Source organism: Muscardinus avellanarius (genome assembly GCF_963383645.1).
Source record: "Muscardinus avellanarius genome assembly, chromosome: 20".
Classification (NCBI taxonomy): domain Eukaryota; kingdom Metazoa; phylum Chordata; class Mammalia; order Rodentia; family Gliridae; genus Muscardinus; species Muscardinus avellanarius.
This window is the reverse complement of record NC_137806.1, coordinates 32,465,814-32,483,174: the sequence shown is the minus strand read 5'-3', so window position 1 is coordinate 32,483,174 and position 17,361 is coordinate 32,465,814. Positions and strand designations below refer to the sequence as shown.

The window sequence follows — 17,361 nt, the reverse complement described above, 5'->3', positions numbered from 1 at the left end:
CATGTAATAGCTTTCCATTTATTTAGGTCTTTATTTCTCTCATTAAAGTTTTATAGTTTTCCTCTTAGTTCTCATTCATATTTTATTAGATGCATACCCAGGTGTTTTGTTTTCTTGCTGATGTCAATGTTTTTTGGGTTATTTCAAATTTTAGTTGCTCATTGCTGGTATATTGTTAAACAGTGGCTCTGGTATGTTTATCTTCTATTTTGCAGCCTTGGTATATTTGCTTATCACTTCTGGGAGTTTTTTCTGATTGGGGAATTCTACAGATACAGTTACATATCTATCATAATTTTTGTGTAACTGTCTGGAATGAAGGATGATGCCTCTAATATCTTCTGTTTTTCCAGCATCGGATTAAATTGTGCTCTGGGCGCAGCCGAAATGCGGCCTTTTATTGAAACCATCGGGAAGTGTACCACGGCTTATGTCCTCTGTTACCCCAACGCAGGTGTGTGTTTCTGTTACCCCAACACAGGCGTGGTACATGGGGACAGGTGTTGAGTAGAAGAGATATTTTTCGTAGCTCTTGGTGTAGAACTGACCCTCACAGGGATTTATTTTTCAAATGAGTATTTGGGTGTCAGCCAGTGTTTCCCTTCGGACCTGAAGGAACGGTGTGGCTCAGCCTGAAACTTCAGCATATTACACAACTGCAGGGGCTGAGTGTGCCCCGTGGCCTGCCAGGGCCTGCGGTGACGGGCTCGCCGTGGGCTGGCTACGGAGGAGGAGGGGAGCCCTCTCCCGTTTCCCTGGGGCAGTGGACGAGCAGCTGAAGATTCCCGTGTGTGGTCCCTGCTCTCCTCTCTGAAGGCTAGGACATACAGCTCACCTGTGTGTCAAAATTCCAAAGGCGTTTGCAGGTCATTCTCAGACCATCCAGGTACATGCTGGCAATCCATTCTGGGTTAACTAGATTTCCCAGGGAATGTTACTGAGCGCTGCTCCGCTACTTAGGGCTATAAATAATTTTCCATCTTTCCTTTTCCAAATATATATGCTTAAAAATGCACAGTGCATCTACCTCCCACCAGGAGAAAGGTGGCTGGGAGGGAGGAGTAAGTAAAATTGGGAACTCTGGTTACAGGGAGAATCCTTCTGAAAGACTGGTTGTTTTTGTTTGAAGTTGCGTGTCAGGTGCTCCTAGTCCAAAGGATGTGAGCCCTCCTCTCCCTCCTCACGTGGCTTGGAAACAGGAATGAATTTCTGTAGTGGGAAGGGATTGGGGGGGGGCTGTCCCATATTTCCTCGAAGCTTTCAAATGGAAAAGAAAAAGGGGGATGTTTTTTTTCCTGTGACTTTTGGGGGGAGGGGCATGGGGAATTGTATTCTGTTTCCTATATGAATGTTACCTATTATTTTCTATCGCAAATAACCACCATTTAGTTCGCAGTACAGAACTTTACAGCTTCTTGTAAAGGCTGTTTTTAATTCAGTTGACTGTCCGTCTGCAGGTCTCCCCAACACTTTTGGGGACTACGATGAGACACCTTCCATGATGGCCACGCACCTAAAGGTCAGGTTCGTTCTCTTCCGCTCGGGTTTTAAGAGAGAGAGAGGGTTTTAGATAGAGATATTGAGAAACAGAATCTTCCCTTAAAGAAATCTCAGTCTTTATAACGAAGCAAGGCATCTGGAGGCATCGGGAAGGGCGGTCCTGTGGATCGGCACTGGTGGCTGCTGGGAAATTCCTAATGAGGTCCATGTCCAACTAATTGAGATGTGGCTCTCCTCTGAGATGCTGCCTCCACTGCAATCCTCCCAACTAATGTCTTTATCCACTTACGCCCCTCACGCTGCTGGATGGAGTAGATGTGCTCCTGGGTACCCTTTGACCTCCAGCAGCCGCCGCCTCTTCCCATGCACCTGCCGTCTGAGTCACGAGACTGTACCTCCCACGACAGTCCTATCAATGTGAACCCAAGGGCGTAACACAGACCGGCGAATAAATTGCCCACTGCATTTTAAGTACTACAAAGAATTTATTTCATAGTATCTGAACTGTGATCTTCATATCTAGGACTTGTAAAATTTTTATATCTGGAGTTCAATAAATATGTTTAGCTTTCTTTTTAGTATAATCTTAGTCGTTCAGGAAATACAGGAAGTAAAGTCTTTTATGTCTTTTTAGTGAGTTTAAAATTCAAATGAACTCCCTGGAACTTTCCTAAATGCAGGACTTCGCAATGGACGGCTTGGTCAATATAGTTGGTGGATGCTGTGGTTCAACACCAGATCATATCAGGTAGTATTCTCCTGTTTACCAGCTGAATTTGTATATCCAAAACTTGTATATTGAAGTCCTCTCCCTGGTAGTTCAGAACTTGACTGTATTTGGAGATAGGACCTTTAAGGAGACAGTTAAGGTGCACTGAGTCGGTCCATCTATACACCGGCGTGGCTGGTGCACGCGTCCGAGATGGCCATCGGCCAGCCCTGGGAAAGGCTTTGGAATAAGCCAGCCCTGAGAGAACCTTCATCCTGGAGCCTGTCTGTCCGACCCTGAGGAGACTGGTTGATGTTGCTTAAGCTACCCGGTCGGGCACATTTGTAGCAATCCTGGCCAAACAAATATGCCTTCCTATTGTGAGAAATCCAGAAGATAGTAGAGAGATTGTAAAATGAGCCCTCATGTGCCTCTCAAATACGTTGCAGAATTTTCAGTTTTGCCGCTCTTAGGTTACCTATCCCTCAGATTTGTCCTCTGGAATATTGTAAAGCAAATCATGATAGTCTACGCTTAAACACTGCGTGGACGCTCGAGAGGCACGCCTGGGCCACCGGCTCCTCCACGAGGCTCTTCCGGAGGCGGCGGCAGTGAGGAGAGCGCATGCGCGAGGGGGCGGCGGAGCAGGCAGCGGCCCCCGCCCCGTGCAGCTTTGTGGCTCACAGCAGACTGGAGATGAGCGCAGGAGAACCTGCTCGGGACTGTACATCTTTACCCCCGAGCGCTGAGGGGCATCCTTTGGGCCCCTCCACTGTTGGGAATGTTTTCGTGTGGACCCTGTGCTGCTTCTACTCCGTTGCCTGGGAGCTCACCGCTTTCATTGACTTTAAACCTTTTTTTTTTTTTTTGGTGGTAGGGATTGAACCCTGGAGCATTCTACCTTTGAGCTGCGACCCTCCCCTGGCCTCCCCTTTCTCTTTATTTTGAAACAGTTCCCTGGTGCTGGTCTTTCTTGGACTTAAAAGTCTGTTTCAGCCTCTCAAGTACTTAGGCTGCTGGAGCATGCCACCACATCTGGTTGATAAGCTCTTAATAAGTAATTGTGTGTGTGTGTGTGTGTGTGTGTGTGTGTGTGTGTGTGTGTGTGTGTGTGCTGGCGATCGGATCCTGCAAGCTAAACATGTTCTCTTCCACTGCACTGAATCAAGCCCAGTTTTAAAAATATCTTTTATATCAGAATTTATATCTTTTATATCACATCTGAGGACTAGCAGTAGCTAAATATAACCCATCTTTGGGTCATAGATTATTTTTCTTAGACATCCACATACTCCTTAGGGTGGGGGAGAGTGAGCGGTTCCTACTGGTCCTGAGAAACTTAGTGGAGTCATGATTTTTCTAATTAATCAAAGACCTTCATTAAATTGCTAAGGTTAGAGAATAACTAGGACCAACTTCGAGGAGTAGTTACTTTGAAATGTTTCCAGCGGATTGCCTTGCGCCCTCGCCTTTGCTTTGTGTGCGTGCTGCGGCGAGCAGAGCCATGGGATCGGCTCCTGTACTTCCAGCCTGCCTGCTCCAGTCTGCTGCTCCTCAAAGCTGATGTCTTTTGGGGTGAAGCTGTCGAACAGACAGCAAGGGTGCGTGCAGCGTGTGGGATTGAGGGCGTGACAGCCATCTGGGCTGGGGGGCGATTCTGTGCTTGCGCAGACTGTCGAGCACCTTCAGGTCCGCGTCTCACAGCAGGAACGGCGCAGCCTAGTGTGAGTGTGAGGCCGCCTGGGCGGGCGTTCGAGCTGGCCTGGAGGTTGGTTTTGTGCATACTGAGAAAGCCAAGATATAATCACTGCTGCGCGTTTGGAAGTAGTTATGTAATTACGCGCGTAGTTAGTGAATCCAGACTTAATTTCGTAGCTGGAAATTAATTAATTTTACTCTGAATTAATGGATGCAGTGTTTTCTCTTTTGACTCAGGGAAATTGCTGAAGCCGTGAAGAGCTGTAAGCCTAGAGTTCCACCCGCTGCTGTTTTTGAAGGACATATGTTGCTGTCTGGTAAGCCACGAAGGATGCTGATCGTGAGGTTAGGAGCCGTGTGTGGGCTGTATTCAGTATGTTTATTCTACGCAAAATCTAGAGTTACCTTAACCAGCAACTTGTGTGCTGGGTCAAAGAAGAGTACTTATTTCTGTTAACTCAAGTGAGTGCTAGTGACAGACGCTTTGTTCTCCTCGGGCTGGGGCGGGAAGGCCTCAGCTTCAGGTGAGTCCAGGTGGCGCCCTTGCTCACGGCGAGGGCTCTCCTCTGGTCTTGTCTCTATAGTGCAGTGTTTGAAAACATGCTCTGGACCACAGACTAATAATTGTAGTCATCTGATTGATGCCAGTGTTTGGTGATGCAGCAGCTTCTTCCTGGGAAGTTTCTTGTGCTTCCCAAACAGTAATTTTGTAAACTTGCCTTGGCCATGTGTTTGGGACTTTACAAAAGAGTTGTTGGCCGGGCGCGGTGGGCACGCTTGTAATCCCCGCGCTTGGGAGGCGGAGACAGGAGGATCGCGCAGGTTTGAAGCCAGCCACACTGGCTTAAGAGACCCTGTTTCCAAATAAAAATATAAAGATAGGTGTCTGGGAGTGTAGCCCGGAGGTAGAGGGTTTCCAGGAACCCCAGTACCACCAAAAAGAATTGTGTGTTAATTTTGTTTGGTTCCCAAAATCGGATGAGGCAGGCAGCCTTCTTATTTAAAATGTGTTTTAATATTCAAATAAGGAACATTAGCAAGATGGATCTTCTGCCAGTGTTATAAAAACATTTAAAGTTAGTATTTTTGCCTTGCTCTGTGGCTCTGTGGGCCAGCCCTCTCTTCTCTTGCACCAGAAGACAGAGGACGAGAGTAGAAATGGGCATTGTCAGAGTGGGGCGTGGCGGGGAAAGGCCTTCATCCCAGGCACTCAGTACAAGCACCCAACCTTGCCAGAGTCAGAACCAGGCCACATATACATGAGATGTGTTTAGAATTTATTTGTAGGAAGGATACTCTTTTCCAATTTGAATTTCATGCACAATTTCTTAATCATCAGTCACTTTCAAATAGATTTTTTTCTGGGGAGGTGGTATTAGAGATTGAACCCAGGGGCATCCTACCACCAAACCACACCTCCCCCTTTTGTTTTGAAACAGGATTTCACCAAGATGCTGAGTCTCTGTAAGTTGCCGAGGCTGACCTTGAACTTGTGACCCTCCTGTCCCAGCCTCCCAAGGCTGAGATCATAGGCATGTGATCCTCTTTAAATTGGTTTTTTTCTTTTTCTGCAGTCTGGGGATAGAACCCAGGGGCATTGTACCTCTGAGCTATACCCCAGCCCAACTTTTTTTTTTTTTTTTTTTTGAAACCCGGTCTCACTGAGTTGCAAAGGGCCTCGCTAAGTAGCTGAGGCTGTCTGCGAACCGCGATCCTCCTGGCTCAGCCTCCCAGATGCTGGGATTACAAGCGTGCACCATCATGTTCGGCTTTTTTTTTAAAAATGACATCAAGCATGCTTTTTAAAATCTTTTGTAAATCGCAAACCTGAGGGGAATGCCGTTTTTGTATTACTTTGCGTTCATACGGCGTGAACCGCTGGCCGGAAGGTCACACAAGAACCCCCAGGCACTTAACCGCTAGCTTCGGAGTCTGCTGGTCCTGCGAACCTTTGTCGGCCTAAGGACCAGGGGAGCCTGGGACCGGCCTGGGGCCCCAGGGTCCTTACCAATAGGAAGGGGAGTCACATGTGCAAAAGTGATTGTGTGCTAAGTGGATGGCTGGCCTAGAATGGCTTTATTATGACCCAGCTCATCACGTGGCCCAGACCTGCTTCTTCCTCACCAGTGCTTCAGGAAGGACTTGAATGCTGTTTTCTTTTGCCCAGGATGGCGCTGATTTCATAGCCATCACCGTCACTCAGGCTTATTTTTCCAACAGTGTGGGGCAGGTGCTTGGCCTGCCTGTCCTGTGAGCTCAGGCATGTGGGTATCTACCTCAGGTTGTTCAGGCGGGTCAGTGAGTCGGACTCACCTGTCCCCAGAGCCTGCCGCCAGCCATCCAGTGAGACTGCCTCCCAATACTCCAGACAGGAGGGGCGGAGCAGAGCTGTTCCCGGTCTTTCCCACAGCCACGCTGTGCTGTTGTGGCTCTGTGCAGTGTGTCCACACGCATCATCTGACCATCACCCCGCATCGGCCTGTGGCGGGGAGATGTCACCACCTGCCTGCCGTTGGCAGGTGTGGAAGCAGGACCAGAAGCCGGCCGCTTGCCCCGGTCAGTCCGTTAGTGCGGAACTGCCACGGCCAGTCTTCTCCCTGACCGCTGCCTGGCTTCTTCTAACAACCTGGGTCAGTCCTGCTGCTTATGGGTTCTTGGCCTCTGGATCAAAGAGGCAAAGTACCGTTCCGCACACACTGTAATAAGAGAGCTCCTTCCATCCAGCAGGAAAGCAGGCAGCTATGGAATAACTTTTTTTGTGATACTAAGGATTGAACTCGGAGTGCTGTACCTCTGGAGTACATCTGTGGCCCCCTCGCCCCTTTTATTGATTCTAGAGATTGAACCCAGGGGCATTCTACCTCTGAGCTATACCACTAGCCTTTTTTATTTTTATTTTTTTGAAGTAGGGTCTTGCTGAGTTGCTGAAGCTGGCTTCCATCCTGTGATCCTTCTAGCTCAGCCTCCCAAGTACTCGAATTTTAGGCATGTACCACTGTGCTTGGCTTTCCCGGCCCTCTAAGTTTTATTTTGAGATAGGGTTTTCCTAAATTGCTCAGACTGGGTTTGCGTTTGTAACCCTCCTGGCTCAGCCTCCAGAGTAGCTGGGCGTCGTAAGCCCCCGTGCCTGGCTGTAATAATGCTTTCATTCTAACTTTCCTTGGCTGAATAGGGATATGAAGATAACTCTTCTTTTCCAGAGATGGAGTGGTTCAAGCCCATTAAGGATACTTTGCGTTTAAATCTGAGATATTTCTTCTTCGAGAGTGCCGGTTGTAAATGTAGCAGCTAAAGCAGCCTTTGTCGCATCTGGGAAGCCTGAAGGAGAAGGCTGTGACCCCTTTCCTCATCGGTCTCTTGTCCGCCTGCTCCAGGGGCTTTGGCATAACAGCTTTCTTACTGAAGACATTTGTGTGTGTCTCCTGTCATTCATGTATACTTTCAGGAACTTCTCAAATGCTTCTCCTCCTCAGGTCTAGAGCCCTTCAGGATTGGACCGTACACCAACTTTGTCAACATTGGCGAGCGCTGTAACGTGGCAGGATCGAGGAAGTTTGCTAAACTCATCATGGCAGGAAACTATGAAGTGAGCATCGTCAGGCGGCCCCGGAGGCTTCTGCCCTGGCCCCACGTAGACGGCGTGTCAGCAAGTGGTGTGCTGCCCTCGGCAGTGCCGCCCGCAGAGCTGCGGGGAGCGGGAGGTCGTGAAGTGCGGCCCTGGGGCACCAGGAGGGGCGGGGTGGGCGCCATCCACGGCCTGGCCATTCCTCTTACCGTGAAGCAAGTCTAAATATTGGAGACTGCGCTTCATTTTTGCCACCCACAAGTCCTAGAGAAAGGGAAAGACAAGGAAATCTAATTCCTTAACGCGTCGCTCGTGGGCTATTGGGTGTTACTGACCCATTTTGCTGTAGACGGAGACAGAAGGTAGAGGTCGTTCCTTGGGAAGTTGATGGGTGAGTTATGCAGAGGCAGTCTACCTCCGGGCTGTACCCCAGCCCTGTTGTATGTTTGATTTGGAAACGGAGTCTCGCTTAGTTGCTGAGAGACTTGCTGAGTTGCTGAGGCTGGCCACAAACCTTCAGTTTTCCTGTTTCCCAAGTGCTGAGATTGCGCAGGCCTGGTGCCCGGCTAGCCGTGGTGTTTTAAGCTTGATCATAATGTAATCTTCAGAGAGCCCGCCTAAGATCTCCGGTTAGATTTTCTTGCCCTTCTTCACGTATGAAGTTAAAAGTGGGAGAATTTCATTCCTCAGAATTTCAGAGATGGCTAGTGTTGCTCAACTTTTCTCACTCTAAGAAGCAAGCCTTTCAGAAACCAGCCCCAGAGCAGATGCAGTTCTTTGTCACAGACATGAGCCATCACTTGCCCCTTAAGGACCTGCTAACGACTACTTCTTGCCCCCGCCCCCGGTTGCACCCTCCTCCTATGGTGCCCCTTCCGGTGCCTGTGGCCCCTTCCTTCTCTTTGTTTCTGTTCACTGTGGCCATATGCTTCCTCGTGGTTTTCCCCAGCTCAGAAGTCCTCCAGGGCAGCGGTGGGCATGTAGAATAAAGCCCAGACTCCTGAGGCCGTCGTCTTGTCCCCTGCACTTGTGTGCACCCAGAGCTCCCCATCCCACCTGGGGGTCACCTGACGAGCCCCAAGGCTTGGTCCCGCCGGGCCGCGGCTCTGGCTTGCCCCTTCCTAAGTGCAGACGGCCCTTGTCCTCATGCATGTGCTGCAGCTGCTGGGGGTCCCGCTCACGTCATGACCCTCTGCCCACTGTGGCAGCCCTTCCAGCTCTTGGATTTGATAGATTGGACCCTGAGGAGGGGAGAGAGCCCTTGAGGAAGAAGCAAGCTGGCACAAGGGGTGGTGCACGCCGTTTATCAGCCCATTGTGTCCACACACTTCACATCCCAGCCCCATGGAGGACAGTGTGGGGATGGAGGCTCCGGGGAGATCAGATCCCTGCCCTGCAGTGGAGGCTGAAGGAGGTGGCCTGAGAGGCAGTGGGGATGCGTCTCCTTTAGAGCCTGGCGTTCCAGGACGCAGTGACCTTCTGGGCTCTGGTCTTGTGGAAGAGCACTGGCCCAAGAGCACCTCGGTCCTGGCTCCCCTCATGGCTGGCGAGTCTGTGAGCAGCTTCCTCTCCTGGCTTGTTTGGGAGGGAGGGCCAGGCGGCCCAGCACTTATTCTGTGATTCTGATAACGTGGGTGGGCCACGTCTTGGCCCTCTGCTGCGGACCTCCTGTCCTCTGCTTCCTTCAGGCTGTCTGCTGGGAGTCGAGTTGGCGGCAGGATTTCCCTCTGGGTTGGCTTCCAGTTCAAGTCCACAGCTTACAGCGCTCTCCTGGGTATCTAAGGGGGCTTGGCATTTGACCTGCAATGCACAGCAGTGCCCGGGTCAGGTAACGCCAAGCAGAAATAAGTTCTACCAGAACAGAGGTTGTCATTAACACTTCTTTTAATTTTTTATTTAATCATTACTGATGAGGAGTGTGTGTGTGTGTGTTACTGAGGATTGAATTCAGGGACATTCTACCTCCAAACTATACCCCCAACCCTATTTTTTATTCCTTATTTTGAACCAGGATCTCACTAAGTGGCAGAGGGCCTCACTAAGAAGCTGAGGCTATATGCTCCTGCCTCCACCTCCCAAATGCTGGGATTACAAGGGTGTGCCACCGTGCCTGGCTAAGCGTACCCCTGCCCCTTAACAGTGCTGGGAATTGAACGTAGGGCCTTGTGCGTCCCAGGTAGGCGCTGTACCATTGAGCTACGCTGCCAGCCCCTGGAAAACATTTCTTGATTGGCTTATTTGTTTGTGATCCTTTTTCTGTGCACCTTTTGTTCACTGTGAATGATGTTTTCTGATGGCACATGTCTGAGTTTCATGCCTATTTTATTATAACAGCTGATACCAGTTCTTGATTTTCTTTGACTAAGCAAAAATCAGCATCAGCATCTAATAATTTTATCCTTATTTCATTACACTATAAAGTGTACAATGAAAACTTAAGGCAATAAAAGTCTCTGCTCCATTATTTAGAAGGTATCATCAAACATGTATTCTTTTCTAGCTTTGTTCAGAGTAGGAAATAACATAAGACCTTTCCATCTGTTGGGAGGAATAAATGACTGCTCGCACTTGAGGACTTGGTAACGTGATCAGCCACATGATAATGGTGTCCAGGGCCCACAGGTCATCGCGGCTTAACAGGGTTCATGAAGAGCACTCTCTGCTGATCTTGCAAGACACTCCTCATGTGGTCATTAGTGGGAAATCCTGCATCTTGTTCTTTCTTGGACTGTTGCAGTATATGCTAGTGTTTTAAAGGATTTGAAAAGCTTGCTAGTATAGAAGTACACCAAATTTATCTCCTTCCTTTTTGTTTAACCCCTTTTAATCTTCTATTAACACTTTGCACACTTCGGCCGACACTCAAGAGTTAGATGCGTTTTGAATGGTTTCTCAGGACCTTCCTTGAAGGAAATGAGACTTCAGCTGGGTCTAAACTGGGGCGAAGGGAAGGAGTTCTGCCGTGAGCAGAGGGGACTGTGCGCTCTGGGGCACAGAGACGGAGGTGGCCGTGGCTGGGTGGAGGTTCCCGTGGGAGTGAAGCAGGAAGGTCAGTTGAGTAGGAGCGGTCAGCTCAGAGGGCCCTGGCCACCAGGGCGAGGACCTCTTACTCTTATGGTAGAAAAGCAGCCCGGTGGATTCCCAGTGGTGAAGCTGTGCGATGGGTGGGCCCATCCGTGGTGGGCGCCGGGGCAAGGTGGCCCACCGCCAGGAGTAGGCTGGTCAGTGGGTTCCAGCTGGCAGGGACTGCGGGGCCTTGGGATGACGTAGTGTCCTCTCGGTTGCCCTCTGCTGACGATGCGTCCTCTTGCTTCCCCCTCAGGAAGCCCTGAGCGTTGCCAAGGTGCAGGTGGAGATGGGAGCCCAGGTGTTGGACATCAACATGGACGACGGCATGCTGGACGGCCCGAGTGCCATGACCAGATTTTGCAACTTCATAGCTTCCGAGCCTGACATCGCCAAGGTAGTGCGGAGCTGGTGCCCACGGGGGGTGGATTGCCTGCTCTGTCCCTCAGCTTTGCTGGCTGTCTGTTGATCTATCCACAAATAACCTGGCTTTCCATTTTCCCACATTGAAAGCGCAGGGCCTTCTTTTTGTTAGCTTTCTCAACTAATGATAACCTTTTTGACGTAAGCTGGGTTTTGGTGAGAAAGACAACTTTAGCTTGGCTATTTCCAAGGCTTCTGTGATTGGTCGTGAGCACTGATGACTTCAGATGGCTGATAAGCTGAGGACTCGCTTTCTGCTTTGGACAGACGTGCCGTCATGCCTGTCCCTGCCGCGCGTGGGCCACGTCCTTGCCATGGGGGAGGGAACAGGAAGAAGACAAGTTGGTGGGTTTATCAGGTTAAGGCAAAAATGTAAGATCAGATTAAATCAAGGTATTTTTTTTCAGATTTTACATTTGTTCTTTAAAAGGTGAAAGTTAATTTTTGTGTCAGGCTTCGGGCTTGTAAACATTTTTAGAGTTCTGAAAACTTTGAAAATCTTACCTCATTTCTCTGTCACTAATTCTGGGATGAGAAGTGGTTTTTGAAGCTCTGTCTGAAGAACTTCCTGGAGCTCTTTGGTTTCTTTTTCGTGGTGGGGATCGGATCGAACCCAGGGCCTCAACATGTCCAGCTTGTGTTCTACCACAGAGCTGCACCCTAGCCCCTTCTTGGTGCAGTAAGAGTTGGGTTTTTCAGGTTGGACTCTCAGTTATTTTATTAGAATTCAGCAAATGCTCTGGTTAGAAATCTGGTAAGCCCATCCAACCTGAGAAGTCCTTCCTTGAAGAGGTCGGGGAAGCTGGGAGCCCTGGTGGGATGTGACGACTCATGACTGCTCGTTTCTTCTCGCCCGCTGCCCAGGTGCCCCTGTGCATCGACTCCTCCAACTTCGCCGTGATCGAGGCCGGGCTCAAGTGCTGCCAAGGAAAGTGCATAGTCAACAGCATCAGCCTGAAGGAGGGCGAGGAGGACTTCCTGGAGAAGGCCAGGAGGATCAAGAGGTTCGGAGCCGCCATGGTGATCATGGCTTTTGACGAGGAAGGCCAGGCGAGTGGTTTCTCTGGGGTCCGTGCCACTGTGGCACGTGGTTAGAGAGCGGTGTCTGAGGCAGGTGTGTGTGTGTACACATGCCTGTGTCTCTATGCATACATGCATACACAGGCAGTGCATGATAGTGTTTTCATCGATGGAGAAAGATTGAATTATTCAGTAAATGCATTCGGGACAGAGTAAAGCCAGAGCCCCGTTTCGGTTTATCTGTGCCGCTGTAACAGTATCGCAGACTCGGTAACTTATAAATAGTAGTTTTCTTGGCCTGCAGTTTCAGAGGCGGGGAGGTTTCAAATCGAGGGACCCCATCTGGAGAGAGCATTCTTGCTGTCTCCTCCCATGGCAGAAGGTCAAGGAGAGGGTGAGAGGGCAAGAAAGGGCGGCCTTTGACTTCAGAGCACCCTCTCGGAAAGAGCCCGTTCCCGACGTGACAGTGTTAACCCACTCCTGAGGAAAGAGCCCCCCGGCCTGGCCGCAGCAGCGCTGGCCCCAGTTACCCTGTATGCTAACGTCCGTGTTGATTAAGGAATGTAAAAGTAAAATAATTCTAAAAGAATACAGGAAAATATTAATTTAAATTTGCATTGTAGAAGATATTGCCAACTCAAGCCAGAAAGAAAAAAATGGATAGAGCTATCTACCAAAATTATAAATCAGTTAACAGCATAATACTGTTTGTAATGTAAGTAATGGCAGTGGGTGAATATCCCAGATGTGCAAAGAGCAGAACTCCCCAGTGAACCCCAGAGAAGAATGGACAAAAGCAATGGAATTTATAGGAAAAGGAGAACAAATAGCCAAATAACCTACGAGATTAAAGTTTTTTAATGATTAAAAGAATAAAAAGGCAATAATGAGATAGGTTTCCTTTATTTTTATTTTTATTTTTTTTGTTTTTTGGTGGTACTGGGGTTCCTGGAAGCCCTTCTACCTCCGGGCTACACTCCCAGACCTATTTTTACATTTTTATTTGGAAACAGGGTCTCCTAAGCCAGCGCGCGCGGCTGGCTTCGAACCTGCGCGATCCTCCTGTCTCCGCCTCCCAAGCGCGGGGATGACAAGCGTGCGCCACCACGCCCGGCTGATAGGTTTCCTTTATTATGGAAAAAAATCAGAGATCGGTGTAGGAGCCCTCCTTAAATCCAGTGAGCGTTCAGCTGGGTGACGCAGTGTATAGTGTTGATTGCATTTTTGTTTGTGCCCCATAACTTTTAAGAATATTTTGGTATCTCTTAATTAAAGCAATTGAAGAAAATCCTTTTTTTTTTTTTTTAATCATTAAGCCCCTCTTGGGAATCTTAAATTGGTGAAGCAGGTTGAGCACGTCGGCGTAGGTGTAGATGTTCTTCGTAGCGCTGTGATAGCGAGAGGGTGGCAGTGCTGTGAAACCGTGGCTGGAGAAATGCTCCTGCAGCAGCTAAAAGAATGAGCCGATGAGACAACGCGACAGAAGCCGTGGTGACCCAGCTTATTAACAAGGATGTGTGTGGGACGTGCGTGCTTGTGGAGATGCAGAAGAGACTGGTGTTTGTCAGCTGAGGGATAGGGATGGGGTGGAGGCGGGGATGCTGCTTTATGTAGAACGGTTGAGGAATAATGGGACATTTTACAGAGACCTGACGGAGCTGAGGGAGCCGTGTGCAGAGGGGGAGTGTGTGGGGCAAGGAGGCCGGGGTTGGTGGCACAGAGGGGAGACGGAGATGCCAGCTCGCGGCATGCAGGGCTTGGGGCTGCTTTGGTCAGCGCTGTGCCTCCGGGAGAGCTGGGAAGCTACTCAAGGCCCTGGCAGAGGACCAAGTGCAGTTTGATGTCTGCTCTAAACCCCTGTGTTGAGCCAGGCATGGTGGGGCACACTTGTAATCCCCGCGCTTAGGAGGCTGAGACGGGAGTATCGCGCCAGCCTCAGCTACTTAGTGAGGCTCTTAGCAACTTAGTGAGACCCTGTTTCCAAATAAAATATAAAATAGGTCTGGGAGTATAGCCCAGGGGTAGAAAGCTCCTGGGTTCTACCCTCAGTACCACACACACACACACACAAAAACCCTCTGTTGGAGAGAGCATGTTGGGGTCGAGCTGTAATTCAGATGAGAGCCTAGAAGCAACAGAGGGTGTTAATTAATTGGTTTCAAGGTGTAGGATTTTTTTTTGTGTGTGTGTGTACACTAAGCTGCTGAGAGCCTCACTCAGTAGCTGAGGCTGGCTTCAAACCTGCGTGATCCTCCCATCTCAGCCTCCCAAGTGCTGGGATTACAAGCGTGCGCCACCACTCCGGCTTCCCAGGTATAGTTCTAATAGAGCTGGTGGCCTTGGCCTTCACGTTGGGTTTGGCATAATTTTAGGGGTATTTGCATGGGGAGTCGAAAGGTTGGAGCCATCGAGACGGGGAAGACTGAGGAACCAGGTTTGGGATGGTGCGGGAGAAGTTTGGGGTGGCGCATACCATGTGAACTGTGAGTCTGGATTCAGCGGTCGAAGTGTGGCTTGAAGTCGATTCCCTTTCTTGGGAATTATTTGCGCACAGATGGTGTTGCACGCAGGGAACATGGCTGATCTCACCGGAGGAATGACGAGGGAAGCCTGGGCCTGAGTAGGGCTGGGGGCGGCCTGCTTGGGCCTGGGGAAGAGGAGGTGCTGTCACAGAAAGTGGGAGAGCGGCCTGTTTTGGGGGCCCAGGAGAGGCTTTGCTGGGAGGCCAAGGGAAGGACGCGCTCCAGTGGGTAGCTATTGGGCGCGCCAGGAGGAGGAGGAGGAGGAGGAGGAGGAGGAGGAGGAGGAGGAGGAGGAGGAGGAGGAGGAGGCGGCCGCCAGGCGTGTGCCCACCTTCAGGAGAGGTGCAGAAGCAGCAGTGCGGGAGGCGCTTTGAGTTCAGCCATAGTGGGCAGCAGTGAGATGTGGAAATTGGAGGCTGGTGGACCCTGAGGTCAAGAAAGAAGGAGGAAGGAGAGAGGACATGAGACAGGGAGGGAAGGACGAGTGCAGATGCCAGCCGCAAGTTTCCTAAGCGCGTGGGGACGCTCTGCTAAGGGGTGGTGCGGGTTCGCTGGACCCATGGCCACGCAGTTTGCAGGCCTGGCCGCCAGCAGCAGCAGAGCCAAGCGGCTGGCTCCCGGCAGGAGAGGAGCAGAGAGATCCCTGGCCGTGCTCTGGCTGCTGGTGGGCGGCTAGGGTTGCCCGTGACCTCAGGGAAGTCGCAGGCAAGGTGAGCTCGGCGTGAGAACAGGATGCCGTATGCGCTGGAGACCTTACTGCTGGACCAGGAGCGCGAGGCAGAATCTGATGAGGCGCAGTGGCCAAATAATGAGGTTACTAAGGTAACTTCAGTTCCTTCATCTATTGGAATATTATCCAGAGTACTTATGTACTATACAGATTTTGGAGCAGCATAAATGCCCACTGTCAGGTGGAAAGTACTGAAAATTATGAACAAAGAAAAGAACTCATGTACCTGTAGAATCCAGAAACCCAGTCTTGTCTTCCAGCACTGCGTTCTCCCAATGCTGTAGGATGTCACATCAGCTAAGAACAGGCTAAGAAGGGGAGGCAGCTCCCTCGGCGAGAGCGCCGCTCTTGCAGTAAGCAAAGCCAGGGACTTGGCTTCGCTCTCTGGCTGCTGGCTGCGGGTCTGGGTCTTTGGTGTATATTTGCGATGAGTGTTTCAAAGAAAATCAGAAGGTCATGGCCAAACAGGGCAGAGGGGACTGGCCCAAGACTTCTGCTTGGGGGCAGCGAGGGAGCATTTCTGTGCTGCTTGTTGTTTTACTCAGCTCTCATTTTCAATACCAATGGTAAGATAAAGGGACACTTGCTCAAATTTTAATGGGAAAGACCATTTTATTGCTACTTACCCTCTAGATTCAGTTCTTTTATTTATTTATTTATTTTTTTGTGGGTCTGGGGATGGAACCCAGGGGCATTCTACCTCCGAGCCATACCTCCTACCCTGTTTTTATTCTTTATTTTGAGACGGGGACAGGGTCCCACTAAGTTGCGAAGGGCCTCACTAAAGTAGCTGAGGCTGTCCGCGAACTGCCGTCCTCTGGTCTCACCTCCCAAATGCTGGGATTACAAGCGTGCGCCACCACGCCCGACTGATTTAGTTCCTTTCTGATTGAAATTATTTTTATATGGTAACTTTTGAAACTGTGAGGTTTCTTAAAAATGTTATCACATAGTAGCAGAATAAGCTATTATTTTGTACATGTGTAAATTACATAGAAAAATATCCTACAAATGAATCCATTATATCTAACACATTTGCTGTGTTAAGATGATTTGCAAATAAGCTTTCGATTTATAGAAAAATGATCCCCACTGGGAGGTCGATTGAATTTAGTTCTAACCCAGAGCATAGTGGTGAATCAGTATGTTGGCAATGTTCAGGTTTGTCCTTGAGGAACTTGGAATGTCTTTCCAACTACGCACTCCAACCACTCATTTTGTAGTTCTCTGTAAAAAGGAAATTTCAGCTGGGCGTGGTGGCGCACGCTTGTAATCGCAGCATGCGGGAGGCTGAGACAGGAGGATCGTGGTCGGCAGACAGCCTCAGCTACTTAGTGAGCCTTTTGCAACTCAGACCCTGTTTCAAAATAAAGAATAAAAAATAGGGCTGGGGGTGCAGCTCAGAGGTAGAATGACCCAGGGTTCCACCCCCAGACCTGCAAAAAAAAAAAAAAAAAAAAAAAGAATCTCGGGGTCATTCCTGGGTACTTTGCTGTGTTTGTTGTTTGGTTTTTTTCTTGGGTAAATATTTTTTCTTTGGTAGTGATTTTTAGACTTTATCTCATAACTACACTCTTGATTGAACTTAGATGAATTAACACTGTTTTCCAGTTGCTATCTTAGACCCAGTCATGAAGAGTAATGCTAATTTTTGCATTTGTAGCTTAGGCCCATGTTAACAAGCCAGTGCGATGGTGGTGGGTGGGAATGGGGAGTAAATGTACTTTGTGTGTGTGTGTGGGGGGTACTGGGGAGGGAGCCCAGGGGCATTCTACCTCTGAGCAACATCTCCAGCCCTATTTTTTATTTATTTATTTATTTTTGGTGGTACTGGGGTTCCTGGAAGCCCTTCTTCCTCTGGGCTACACTCCCAGACCTATTTTGTATTTTTGAAACAGGGTCTCTTACGCCAGCACGGCTGGCTTCGAACCTGCGCGATCCTCCTGTCTCCGCCTCCCAAGCGCGGGGATTACAAGCGTGCGCCACCACGCCCGGCTCTCCAGCCCTATTTTTTTATTCTTTATTTTGAAACAGAGTCTCACTGAGTTGCAAAGGGCCTCACTTAGTAGCTGAGGCTGTCCTTGAACTGCGATCCTCCTGTCTCAGCCTCCCCAATGCTGGGATGACA

The 17,361-nt window shown here is 49.6% G+C and overlaps 1 protein-coding gene across 1 annotated transcript in view; it reads left to right on the top strand.

Moving 5' to 3' along the window:
- MTR (5-methyltetrahydrofolate-homocysteine methyltransferase) overlaps positions 1–17,361 on the top strand; it is a gene marked incomplete at both ends in the record, with an annotated part of 66,436 nt that overhangs the window by 15,657 nt on the left and 33,418 nt on the right. Inside the window, 7 exons of the mRNA XM_080716919.1 lie at positions 354–454; positions 1,458–1,519; positions 2,181–2,248; positions 4,145–4,224; positions 7,381–7,493; positions 10,795–10,935; positions 11,826–12,011. Of these exons, the coding sequence (XP_080573045.1) occupies positions 354–454; positions 1,458–1,519; positions 2,181–2,248; positions 4,145–4,224; positions 7,381–7,493; positions 10,795–10,935; positions 11,826–12,011 (751 nt within the window). The remainder of the gene's footprint in view (positions 1–353; positions 455–1,457; positions 1,520–2,180; positions 2,249–4,144; positions 4,225–7,380; positions 7,494–10,794; positions 10,936–11,825; positions 12,012–17,361) is intronic.